This window comes from Heterocephalus glaber, unplaced genomic scaffold (assembly GCF_053883595.1).
Source record: "Heterocephalus glaber isolate CG9 unplaced genomic scaffold, H.glaber_assembly_v1.0 deba00001555, whole genome shotgun sequence".
NCBI classification, from domain to species: Eukaryota; Metazoa; Chordata; class Mammalia; order Rodentia; family Bathyergidae; genus Heterocephalus; species Heterocephalus glaber.
In genome coordinates this window covers 16,941,098-16,954,998 of record NW_028258346.1, presented here as the reverse complement: position 1 = coordinate 16,954,998, position 13,901 = coordinate 16,941,098, and the positions used below count along the sequence as shown (strand labels likewise).

At 37.4% G+C, this 13,901-nt stretch overlaps 1 protein-coding gene across 1 annotated transcript in view; it reads right to left on the bottom strand.

The window, feature by feature from the left end:
- Colec10 (collectin subfamily member 10) overlaps positions 1 to 1,677 on the bottom strand; it is a 48,345-nt gene extending 46,668 nt beyond the window's left edge. The window contains exon 1 of the mRNA XM_004850209.3: positions 1,412 to 1,677. Coding sequence (XP_004850266.2) covers positions 1,412 to 1,559 — 148 coding nt within the window. The 5' untranslated portion in view covers positions 1,560 to 1,677. The remainder of the gene's footprint in view (positions 1 to 1,411) is intronic.
- Positions 1,678 to 13,901: the final 12,224 nt, after the last annotated feature.

Here is a 13,901-nt window from a genome sequence, read left to right as displayed (position 1 = left end):
CTTACCTCTCTGTTACTCCCGACACTAATATCATCTAATGCACCTGTTGTGCCCAAAATATTGCTTGATGCGTAAGTGCTCAGCTCATGGTAGCTGAATCAAAATGAATAGAAGTGTTAGATTGGAAAGCATTGTATTTTGGATATTCTTTTAACAATACTTTATCCAGTGTTTCAAACACTTTCAGTTTGAAAGTTGAAGTTTCTTCCAAAAATCCCATTTGCCTGACTAAGGCAAACATTCATTTTTAGTGTTATCCACAACACCGCAGGCATGACTCGGAGTTTCCTACACTCCATGGGAGTTCCAGCAAGGGTCTTAAGTAAACACTTTTTCTAACATAAACTTTTTTTCTGAACATTTGCCCTCACGTTATTCATTTGTTCACCCCAGAAATGAGTTGGAAGCACCAACATCTCCTTGTTCCTCTCTGTATTTATTTTATAGCATCAAAGGTTAAAACTTGGATTGCACTCTTAGGAGGAAATTAATTCACTGACTAAAAAAACATGCACTTTAAGCAATACACATTTAAATAACTGACAAACATCAAGCTATGTATTTTTTATTTTATTTGGAAGGAACTTTTTTTTCTACTTAAAATTTTAAACAGCTGCAATTCCTCAACCTCATGCCTGGAGAAAAGGCATGAATTACTAATAAGAGTGCACCGGTCTACAGTGCAGTGACCACTTTCAGAGCAAAAGGGTAAGAGCAGAAACCAAGAAAACAGATTTTTTATCAACCAGTTGCTTGAAGCATGTTTGGACCTTGGACCTTGACTCTACTTGAAAAACTTTGCAATATTCTATCATTCTTCAGCTAAAGGCACTTGGCCTTGAAGAGTCTACTCTCAAATAAAGAAATCTTCATTTCTGTCCTACCTCCAACCCTTAACAACAGGATTTCCCAGCTTCTTTATTGGCACCCAGGAGCCCAATAATTGTGAAGTAAAAGTTTACTTAAGATTTAATTTTTACTTTATTGACCTTTAACTGCCCGAATCCGTATGAGAAGGACAAAAGGAAAACAACGCAAGAATAGAAACAGATGGTCTTAAAGAAAGCATTCCTGAAGATGAACACCTTCAGTGCCCATCTTCCTCTGGGGCCTGGTGGGAGAGGGAATTTCCCCCCAACCCTGGGTGACTTTCATCAAATTCCCACCCCAGGGTCCCATCTCCTCCCAGCCTTCTCTTACTAACTTCCAGGGAAAGCTTTAAGTAAGAAATACACTTGATCTTAGCCAAAAGGAGGAGCAGCAATTTTAAGTAAGAAACAGACTGTTGATTCTACCAAATCAAAGGGAAGTGGGAGGAAGCTAGGGGGGCAAGAGGAGACAGGTTAGGATGGGCTGAGAGATGGGGAGAGATCATATTTATTACACAAAAATGTGGATTTCCTTTCCTCACCTTTGGGTCCAGTTGAAATGGTGTGGGTGGTACAGACTTCTGCAGTCGGGCGACTATCAACATCCAGACCCAGACTCTGAATTTGCAGGAGAAATAGCAGCAGGAGGATGAACTGGTTGCTTTGAAGCAAAACTCCAGTGCCATTCATTTTTGCATCTCCTTAGAAAAGGGTCTCCCAGAAATGCCAAATCAAGAGCTTTCTTTGAAATTGTGCTGCTGCAAGGAAGAAAGGGAAAGATCTGGTGCACATATTCCAGAAAGGGTTACAAATGAGAGAAGGGAGCATTCCCCAACTTGTTTATTTTCTCAGTATCTCAGATGGACCATACATTGTCCAGACTATTTTCAAATGACAACAGTTTATTGAAAGTTATCTCTGAACTAAACACTGAAGTGTGTGGGTCAGTAGAGACATCCCTGAGAGCAGAGAGGAGAGAGATGCTTTTTGCTTGGTACTTGAGCTGACAATTCAGCTTCCATGGCATTTTGATGCTGGGTTCCAGAACTGTGAAGGGGAGAGATTTCTGTGCAGGTTACGCAAGCACTATGTATGGCTTCCGGCTTTCTTTCTTTCTTTTTTTTTTCTCTTAAATTCTTTTATTGGTACATTTTAGGTATACAATACATTTACATTCACCATTGGGAACTTGTACCTTTACGTGATATATCTTGGTTCTTATTTTTTTCCCCTTCCCCTGCCTTCCCTTCAACCCCTCCACCCCTCCCTATTTGCAAAAGCTTTGTTTCTATTTATCTCTTATCTCATGATTTTTCCTTTCCATTCTTTCTGGACTTTCTGTAAAGTGAATCCATTATATGACGTGGCATTGGGCCACAGACACTCCGGTGCTCCCAGGACATAGCCCTTCACTTGCTTCCACCGATACCTTGGATTAAACCCACAGAGAAAGAGTAGGCAGGTCTTGTTTGCAAAGCAATTTGGCAATAATTGTTAAAATATTAGAAATCTTTATAGCTTTTGACTTTGACATCATCTATCTGGCACAGTATCACCAGGAAATGTTTGGGAAATTGGACAAAACTTTGGAAAATACAACAAAAAGTGGAATTCAACAATCCATTAATGACTGGCAATTTATCATAAATAGAAATTTAGGAGGGAGTATGATGTGCTCGCTTTATTAAAATGGTGTTTATAGCAAGTTTTTGATAAAAATGCTGAAAAACCTTGTTATATTTCTTTAAAAAGCAGAGTAGATATAGGTATATAGATCTGACATAGACATAGATATGGACATTGAGATCTATCTATCTATCTATCTATTCCCCACCCCACAGCCTATATGAATAACCTAAACTCAGTAACATACTGGAAGATTAGAATTAGAATTATTTATATTGCAGAGCTACTTATCTTTTTTTAATCCTTGAAAATACATACTACCTAAGAGCTGGGTGGAAAAGATTTTTGACCTACTGTTCTTTAACATGGAAGATTGGGACCTGATTAAGGGTTAGTTCCTAAGAGATGCCACTACAAGTAATATTCAATCGAAGAATTTTAGGTGTGTTACTTTCCCAGGGCTGCCATAGAGAGGATCAGAGTCTGAGTGGCTTAATCAACAGAGATTTGTTCTGAGGTACTGGCATTCAGGACTTCAGCATACAAATTTTAGCATAAGAGGGACACAATTGAATGCATAAAACAGACTTATGGTATGGCCAAGCTGGTGTCTTCATGAGCAATTCAAGGAGAGTGAGGAAAGAGTTGGCATTGACTGAGAGTCATTAAGTACAGGCTGATGCTGGTGTCAACTTAAGTTCACCTGTTTAAGCCTCAAAACAGCCCTGTGGTATAGAGAGTAACTCTCTGTTTTGCACTCAAAGGAGCAGAGGTTCAGAAAAAGTTAAACAGTTTGTGTAAAGTCATCCATTGAAGAAATAAATTAAATATAAAGTACTTCCAAAACTTTCTGTCCTTAAAATACTATTTGGTTTCATCAAAATCAATATTCCCAAGCTTTGAGGGTGGACTACTTTTCACACATGCTTAAAATGTACCAACTGGATACTTTGTCAGTTTAACGGTGATAAGAAAATAGTGAGAATTAAAGCAGTGATGTCAGAAACCTTCAATTCCACATCTGTGATGACCAGTTGTGAGACACAGAGCAAATCACTCCATTTCAATCACCACAAGACATAGAGAGTGAGTTTGGACTACTATCTCATGTTCTTTTTGAATTCTTTGACACTGAAATTGATGCTCTTTAAATTTAGATTACTCTATATCCATCTCTTGTCTTTTGTTTCTTTTCAGTCACTCCCTGGAACACAGCGAAAGCAGAATCATCACATTTATACCTAGAAATTCACTGGTTGCCCTACCGAGGTCCCCAGTTGCACGGAACATACCGAATCACCCCGCTGCAGACAGGCAGCCACCTGGTTCCACACTACAAAGACTCAGAGGACACCAGACCACCAGACCAAGGTACTGAGTCCTGCTGCTCCTGGCCCAGAGGTAGGGGCTTCCCGGCCACCATCCCTCCCACTGCTCCCAGCCCACAGGAAAGAGCTTTTGGGTCACCATCCCTGCTGCTGCTCCTAGCCCCTGTCCCACCTCTCCCAGCTCTGAGGAGGTAATCAATGAAGGCGCTAACAGCTCCCCACCGCAGTCAAAATGAGAAAACACATAAGTAAGTCTCAAAACCAGACTTCCAGATCACGTACAGCAACCCCAAAGGGAAATGAAATGGAATATTCTGATACTCAACCACCTGGACCCACTGAACTGGCAACAAAAGGGGATCTGGAAAAAATGAAATCAGAAATAATTTCTCAGATAACAGGAGAAATTGTGCCCCTAGTGCAAGACATGATTAATAAATCTAGAGAGGAGCTGAGGAACATGATGGAATCCCAACATAGGAAACAAATGGAATCCATAAAACAAATTCAAATAGATTTCCAAGACATGAAAAATTCCATTGAAAGTCTACACAGCAGAATGACCCAATGTGAGGACAGAATTTCAGATATAGAAGATAAGATTGCAATTAGTGACCAGGAAAAGAAAAATTGCTTCAAAATTATAAGGGAACATGAGAAATCAATCCAGCAGCTGCTAGATGATGCAAAGAAGAACAACATAAGACTGATTGGGCTCAATGAAGAAACAGGAGAGAGAGCAGATGACATAAAAAATCTCTTCACAGAAATAATGGCAGAAAACTTTCCAAGCAGGGGAAAAGAGCTTGACATACAGATAAGTGAGGCATATAGGACTCCAAATAGCCTGGATCAAAAAAAAATCTACACATAGGCATACAATTGTTAAGATTCCAGAAACTCAACAGAAGAACAAAGTTCTACAAGCAGTCAGAGAAAAGAAACAAATCACATACAAAGGAAAGCCCATCAGAATCACAGCAGACTTCTCAACACAAACCATCAAGGCAAGAAGAGCTTGGAGTGACATATTCCAAGCCCTAAAAGAAAACAGCCTCCAACCCAGATTGATGTACCCTGCAAAACTATCTTTCAAAATGGATGGAGAAATAAGATACTTTCATGACAAAGAGCACCTTAGGAGCTTCGTGAATACCAAACCAGCACTCCAAAGAATTTTACACAATATCCTAGGAACAGACATTGAGGATCACATCCCCAGGAAGCAAAGCAGAATGAACCCATCTGGCATGACAAGAAATTAAATGGAAAAGGGGAGAACCCAACAAAAAGAAAAAGTCATGCCAATGACAAGTCAATACGTTCCAGTTATAACCATCAACGTTAATGGTCTCAATTCACCAATCAAAAGAAATAGACTGGCAGAAAGGGTCAAGAAGCAAAATCCAACAATATGCTGCATACAAGAAACACACTTCATTCAAAAGGAAACTCATAGACTGAAAGTTAAGGGTGGAAAACAATACTCCATGTGACAGGAACCAAAAAAAAAGCAGGAGTAGCTATCCTTTTTGCAGATCAAGTAGATTTCAAACCAACACTGATTAAGAGAGACGAAGAAGGACACTACATCCTTGTAAAGGGAAGAATCCAACAGGAAGAGATGACAATCATAAATATCTATGCACCAAACACCAGTGCACCCAACTATATAAAACAAATACTAATGGACATGAAAAGTCATATATGCACTAATACAACTGTAGTGGGGGACCTCAACACCCCACTGTCACAAATAGATAGATCAACTAGACTAAAAATAAGTAATGAAATATTAGAACTCAATTGAACTCTTGAACAAATGAACTTAAGAGATTTTACAGAGTCTTCCACCCCACAAAATCAGAGTACACATTCTTCTCAGCTGCACATGGGTCATTCTCAAAAATAGACCACATACTCACACATAGAACATGTTTAAGTAAGTGCAAAGGAATTGAAGTTATCCCCTGTATATTAATAGACCATAGTGTGATGAAATTGGAGATTCATAGGAAAAGAAACTCAAAAAATTTCATAAACACATGGAAATTGAACAACACAGTTCTGAATAACCAATGGGTCACAGAGGAAATTAAAGAAGAAATCAGACAGTTCCTTCAATTAAATGACAATGACAATACAACATATCGGAGTCTATGGGACACAATGAAAGCAGTCTTATGAGGGAAATTCATAGCAGTGAATATGCATATTAGGAAAACAGAATGAGTCCAGTTAAACAACCTGATGCTGAACTTCAAGCTTCTAGAAAAAGAAGAGCAGGACAACCCCAAAGCTCATACAAGGGAGGAAATTATAAAGATCAGAGGAGAAATCAATGCAATGGAGACTAAGAGAACGATACCAAAAAATCAAAGCAGCCAAGAGTTGGTTCTTCAAAAGAATCAACAAAATGGACAAACCTTTAGCCAACCTTGTCAGAAAAAGGAAAGAAAAGGCCCAAATTCATGCAATTAGGAATGAAAAGGGTGAAATTACAACAGCTCCAGCAGAAATCCAGAGGATCATCAATACCTACTTCCAGAACCTATATGCCAATAAGATGGATAACACAGAAGAAATGGACAGATTCCAAGATACATATGAATTACCAAAGTTGAATGAAGAAGACTTAAAAATTCTGAACAACCCAATATCAACCAATGAAATTGAAAATGTAATTAAAAACTTATCACCTAAGAAAAGCCCGGGCCCTGATGGCTTCACTGCTGAATTCTACAAGACATTTAGAGAGGAACTGCTGCCACTACTGTTTAAACTCTTCAATGAAATTGAAAGGGAAGCAATCCTCCCAAATTCATTCCTGGAAGCAAGCATCACCTTGATCCCCAAAGCAGAGAAAGACCTAACTGAAAAGGAGAACTATAGGCCAATCTCACTAATGAACATACTTGCAAAAATCCTTAATAAGATACTGGCAAACAGAATGCAGAAGATCATCAAGAAGATCATACACCCTGATCAAGTGGGATTCATCCCAGGGATGCAGGGATGGTTCAATATACGAAAAATCAATCAATGCAATACACTACATCAATAGAGCCAAGGACAAAAACCATATGATCTTCTCAACAGATGCAGAAAAAGCATTTGACAAAATCCAACATGCATTTATGATAAAAACCCTACAAAAAATTGGAATAGATGGTCTCTACCTCAAACTGATAGAAGCCATCTATGAAAAACCAACAGCCAGTATCATACTAAATGGTCAAAAACTGAAATCCTTCACACTAAAATCAGGAATAAGACAAGGCTGTCCACTATCACCACTCTTGTTCAATATAGTTCTGGAAACATTAGCCAAGCCAATTAGACAAGAGAAAGAAATAAAAGGAATAAAGATAGGAAATGAAGAAGTCAAATTGTCCTTATTTGCAGATGACATGATACTCTATATCGAAGACCCCAAGAACTCCACCAAAAGTCTTCTAGACTTAATAACCAAATTCAGTCAAGTAGCAGGTTACAAGGTCAACACACAAAAATCAATAGCTTTCCTCTACACCAATGACAGACTCACTGAGAGAGAAACAGGGCAAATAATTCCTTTCACAATAGCACCCAAAAAACTGAAATACCTAGGAATCAACCTAACAAAAGAAATCAAAGACCTCTTCTCTGAAAACTATGGCACTCTGAAAAGAGAGACTGAAGATGATATCAGAAAATGGACAGACATCCCCTGCTCCTGGGTAAGAAGGATTAATATAGTGAAAATGGTCATACTTCCAAAACTGCTATATAGATTTAATGCAATTCCAATTGAGATCCCAGCAGCATACTACATGGACCTTGAGAAAACAATCCAAAAATTCATTTGGAACAAGAAGAGACCCAGAATACCAAAAGCAATTCTAGGTAACAAAGACATGGCAGGGGTTATCACAATCCCCAACCTGCAACTATACTACAAAGCTACTGTGATAAAAACCAGCATGGTACTGGCAAAGAAACAGACTTGAGGACCAGTGGAACAGATTAAAAGATGCAGAAACAACGCCAGACACATTCAGCCACCTCATCTTTGACAAAGGAGCCAAACACCCTCACTGGAGGAAAGATAGCCTCTTTAATAAATGGTGCTGGAAAAGTTGGGCTTCAACTTGCCAAGGATTAAAACTAGACCTATATCTCTCACCATGCACTAAACTAAAATCAAAATGGATTAAAGATCTAAATATTAAAATAGAAACTCTGAACCCAGTTGGAACAGAGGTTAGGTAGAACCCTTGAAGACATCGGTATAGGAAAAGATTGTATGAACAAAACCTCAGTTGCCTGTGAACTAGCACAAACAATCAACAAGTGGGATCTCTTCTTATTAAAAGGCTTCTGCACAGCAAGAGAAACCACCAGTAGTGTGAAGAGACAACCTACAATGTGGGAAAAAATCTTCACCTGCTCTTCCTCAGACAAAGGTCTACTATCTCAAATCTATAAAGAATTTAAAAAGATCAGACTTCCCAAATTTAAGGACCTATTCCGAAAATGGACATGTGAAATGAACAGATATTTCTCAGACAAAGAAGTAGAAATGGCAAATAAATACATGAAAAAATGTTCAACATCACTGGTCATTTGAGAGATGCAAATGAAAAGAACACTGAGATTCCACTTCACTCCAGAAAGAATGGCTGCTATCATGAAATCAACCAATAACAAATGCTGGCAGGGCTGTGGGGAAAGAGGAACCCTGCTCCACTGCTGGTGGGAGTGTAGACTGATGCAACCACTGTGGAAATCACTGTGGAGATACCTCAGAGAACTAGGACTGAAAGTCCCATTTGACCCCACTATTCCACTGCTGGGGATCTTCCCCAAAGAATTAAAAGAATCATACCACAGTGATATATGTGTGCCCATGTTCATAGCAGCACAGTTTGTAATAGCTAAAACTTGGAAACAGCCCAAATGCCCATCAACTGGAGACTGGATAAAGAAAATATGGTTTATTTATAAAATGGAGTACTACTCAGCTATAAAAAATGAGAAATTAGAGCCATTTATAGCTAAGTGGATGCACATTGAGGTGATACTCTTAAGCAAGATAAATAGGACACACATGAATAAATATCGAATAGTTTCTCTGGTGTGAGAGACTGAAAGTGTAAATAAGGACTAAATGTATAATAGGTAATGTGAAATAGGAAGAAAAGGGGCAAAGGGGAAGGAAGTGGGAGGTTTAGGGGAAAAGATAGAAGGGAATGGGATTAATATGAGAAAATGGAAAAATAGGAACAAAATCTTTGTAAATAGGGAGGACTGGAGGGGTTGAAGGGAGGGCTGAGCAAGGGTGAAAAATAAGAACCAAGAGAGACTATGTAAAGGTGCAAATTTCCAATGATGAATGTCATTATATTGTATACCTAAAATGTACCAATGATTAGAATGAATGACCGATAATGCAAAATAGGAAGAAAAGGTCCAAAGGGGTAGGGGTAGTGGGAGGGGCAGGGGAAAGGAATGAAGGGAAAGGAAAAATGATGAGAAATGGAAAAAATGGAAATAAAGTCTTTGTAAATAGGGAAGGGTGGAGGGGGTGAAGGGAGGGCAGGGGAATGGGGAAAAATAAGAACCAAGATGCATCATGTAAAGGTACAATTCCCAATGAGAAATGTAATTGTGCTGCATACCTACAATGTACCAACAAAAGAATTTAATACAAAAAAAATTTATAAGAAAAAAAAACAACGAAATTCACTGGTAACAACTTGAAGCAGGTAATAACCCTTAGTTGGCCCATTCCTTCTCTTGCAAATCTTTTTTATTAACTCAACAACTTGTATAAATATCTTTCCATAACAGTTAATAGAATATTACATGAAATGTAATTTGTTGCAGAGCATTCATCACATATTATATGTAACAATTTTTAATCAATAGATGTTGGGGATTTAAATATTTTATATTAATAATATAAATAACAATGTAGTGAACATCTGTGCAGCTCAGTCTATCTACCCCTTCTTTTGACCCTTGAGGTACACAACTCTATATAGCCGGGTAATGCATTGAATATTAAGAGCACCCAATAAAGAGAACATGTTAAAAGTAACTCATATATTACATTCAAATTGCTGTCACACTTCTCATACCACTGTTTTCCAGAATTGATTTTCTTTTGTTTTCTATTTTTTTTTTTTTTTTAGTTCCAAATAGTTCTCTTTCTTTCTTATTGCCTAATATGGGGAACTTATATATATATAGTGACTACTCAAAGGAGAGAACTTCTGTGGGCCAGGGAGGGCTACTGTCATTTCAGGTAGGATTTATCAAGAAATGTGATCTGTAAAATTGCTAGGAAGCTTCAACATAGATGACTGAAACAATGTTATTTCCACAAAATGAAGCTGCTAAAGAGTGAGGGAAAGGAAGTTTAAGGGTCAAGGAAATAACGGGATGGAAATTATAAGCAGGAAGTTTGGAAAGTGGATTTTGAGTTGAGGTGAAAACATCTAGAACTTGACATCTCAGTTTGGAAGCCCTAGGATGGAGACTACAAAGGAAAGTAGAACATTGAGTGAGAAGTTCAATAATATAAATGTTAAGAGAGTCTACATTTAGGGAGCAAAAGGAAAAGGAATGTTGACAAATAAATCAGAAAAATGGCAAAATCTGATGGAAGCCAAACACTGAGGCCAACAAATGCGTAGAAGTGTAAGGTGAAGACTGAAGACAAACTTGGGGGTTTAGGATCAGTAATTGGTAAACAGAACTGTATGAATGAATGGACCACCCAGTGGAATGGTTTTGGAACAACAGAAGGAAAGGACTGACAAGAGGAGTCTCCTGAGGACTGGGAAAGTCATTATTGTGTAGTCATGACAATAATAAAATTACTAATAATAACACCTTCTTTTATTGAATGGTTTTCATGTGCCAGGCATTGTACTAGTGATTTAATAGATGTTGTATAATTTAGTGCTTACAACAAATTTTAAAATAAAACAAGTATCCACATCATATCTATAAAAAATAGAGGCTAAGAAGGATGTTTAAGGCTATAAATTAATAAAAGTGGGTCAAGCATCTTTGAAGTCTCTCTCATTCACTCATTCTGAGCACCTGGAAATTGAGCCGTATTTCTTCTTCAGATTCCCCCAGGTTTAATAAATGTGTTATTTTCTTTGGATAGCCTTAGGCAATATTTAAACAAAAATGTGGTTAAAATTGAATGACATGGCAAGTGATGCAATGGAATTCAGACTAATTTCCTCATAACTTTGTTGGTGAAGAGAAGAAAAATAATATTTAGCATTTATACCTTTCTAGCTGTGAATCATTTAAGGGGATAGTGTGTGTATTTGAAAATTGTAAACCCAATACCAACATCATCTTAAAAGTTTGTATAGGTTGATTTACAACCCAGTAAACATAGGATGATACCAATTTTAAAATAGGAGAAAAGATTAACTAAATGGAAGAAAGTTGTCAAATTATGTGAAATGTGTTCTTGTTAGTGTGCTAAAATACCTAAAGCAGCCCAGAGAGTTTTCCACTGGCACTTGAAAGAGTTCACTTTCATTTATCCAAAAAGGGAAGCCATTGAGAAAGTCAAGTCAACACTGTTTATGTTTTAAAACATAGCTTTGAAATAGACAACAAGCCAAACAAGTTCACAACTGTCTTAAAATTGGAAGTGGATTGAGGGTCAATCTAAAAAGAGAAGAATTAGTGGCTGGTTTCTGAAATTGTCTACCTTGTTCGGTATTTTCCTGACTGCTTCTAACCTCCATTTCCCAGAGCACTGAAATTCCAGGGTTGGCTCTGTGCTTTTCCAAATATGGCCTTCCTTTGGAGGGAACAACTAGTGATATTTTCCCCAGTGTTATTATGCTGCTTATTATTAGTGAGTTGAGTGATGGTCCCTGCTAAATATGTCCATACCTTAACTTTTTGAACCTATGACTGTGACCTTATGTAGCAAAAGGATTTTTGGAGATATATAATTAAGCAAAGGTTCTTGAGATGAGATCACCGTGGGTTATCCAGTAGGCTCAAAATCCCATGACAAGTGATCTTAATAAGAAACACTTACAGGGAGAAGAAGAGAGAAGCATGTAAAGACAGAGGCAGGGATCGGAGTCATATAAGCACAAGCTAAGCAGAAGCCTTGCAATGATTAGAAACTGTAAAAGGCAAGAAAAGATTTTTCCTATGAGTCTTCAGTGTGAGCTCAGCCCCATGAACACCCCATTTCTTGTTTCTGTTCTTCAGAATTCTTAAAGGATGAAGTTCTTTGTTTTTAAGCCACCAAACTTTTGGTGATTTGTTACAGAAGCGCACTCACTGTTCCTGTGATACTTGTGGACAGTGATATTCACTGACAGGAAGGAATGGCACATCAAAGCATTTGCTCAGTGCCTGACAGACACCTAGAAACTCCTGTTCCTGTGCATTTTAATTATGAAGCATCCAGCTCAGATGATACCTGAAGGGAATCAAAATCCAGGGTGTGGTATGGGCATATTCTGCAGCAGGGGTGTTTTACTAGTCACAACAGAGCAGCAACACAATGATGACCTCTCTTCCAGAAGAGTTTTCCTGACAAACTGTTGTCACTCAACTTTGGACTCGGTTTTGGCTCTGTCCATTCAGGTAAATATTTATTGGATTAAAGTTCTCTCTTGTGGGTTCCCTTAATTTGATCCAGACTACGAGAAATGGAAGTTAGCAGAATGGCTTTTAAAATGACTCAGACAGCATGTGGACACACACAAGCACAACTAGTTCATGTTTTCAAATCTCATATTTATGAAAGCATAATTTTAAAAACTCAAGTAGTTTCAATAGGTTCATGAGATAAAAACAGAAGCCTCCCGTTTTCCCTCTCTACTTCTCATGTTTACTCCTATAAAGAAACGATTTTAATAACTATAATGCTTTTTCACTTATCTCCTCTGTATTTTTAAATAGCAAAAAACACAATATTGTGATTTTTGTTTTTCCACTTTATTTTTTTTAATTTTAAAATTTTATTTTATTGGTACATTTTAGGTATACAATGTAATGACATTCATCATTGGAAATTTGCACCTTTCCATAATCTCTCCTGGTTCTTATTTTCCCCCTTCCCCTGCCCTCCCTTCAGCCCCTCCACCCCTCCCTATTGACAAAGACTTTGTTTCCATGTTTTCATTTTCTCATATTAATTCCATTCCCTTCTTTCCTTTCCCCTACCTCTCCCACTCCCCCTTTGCCCCTTTTCTTCCTATTTCACATTATCTATTATACCTTTTAGTCCTTTGTTTTTCCACTTTAAATGCTCTTTGTTTTGTAACATGGAAGAAAGATTTTCCTCTTTCTTCTCTACGTTTTCCTTCCATATACATTTTTCTTATTTCTATCTTTGTAGTTCGATAGTAGTATGGTTTTAATACAATATTCAAAATTTATATTATGATGGGTCTGTAACAATTACTCACAGTTGAGTCACATATTACATTACAATTATAAATTTGTTCCTGTATTAATTTTGTTTCCTGTATGTTGCCCAGGTTTAATAATTGTGTTGCTTTCTTTGGATAGCTACATACCAGTCCCATTATAATAACAAATTGTGTGAGAGTTTTTATTTCTGTGGAAATGTAAAATGTTTAATTAGTTTCTACTGATTTTCTTAGAAATAATTCTTCTGGGATCCTCAAGCTTATTGTTCCATTTAGACTGGAAACCTTGTTGTACAGCTGTTATAATGGACTTCTTTTTGCCATTTTCTAGGAACTTCTATAATAACCTTTCTTCTGGCACCAATATTTTAAAAACATCTATTTCTCTTTTTGGTAAAATATGTCCTCTAGAAATTTTCCAAAATAGTGTAAACTATAGATTAAATGATAAGACATTGCATGCCTGAAAATATTTAATTCTACATTCATGCTATGTAACATTTTGGCTGGGTATAGAATCCCAGAATAAAAGCAATTTTCACCCAGCGGAATTAGGATTTTGCTCAATTTTCTTCCAGCTCCAGTGTTGCTAGTGAGAACTTTAATGTTATTCAAATTCCCTATTCTTTGTAGAAATATTTTTCCTGTTCATGAAATATAGC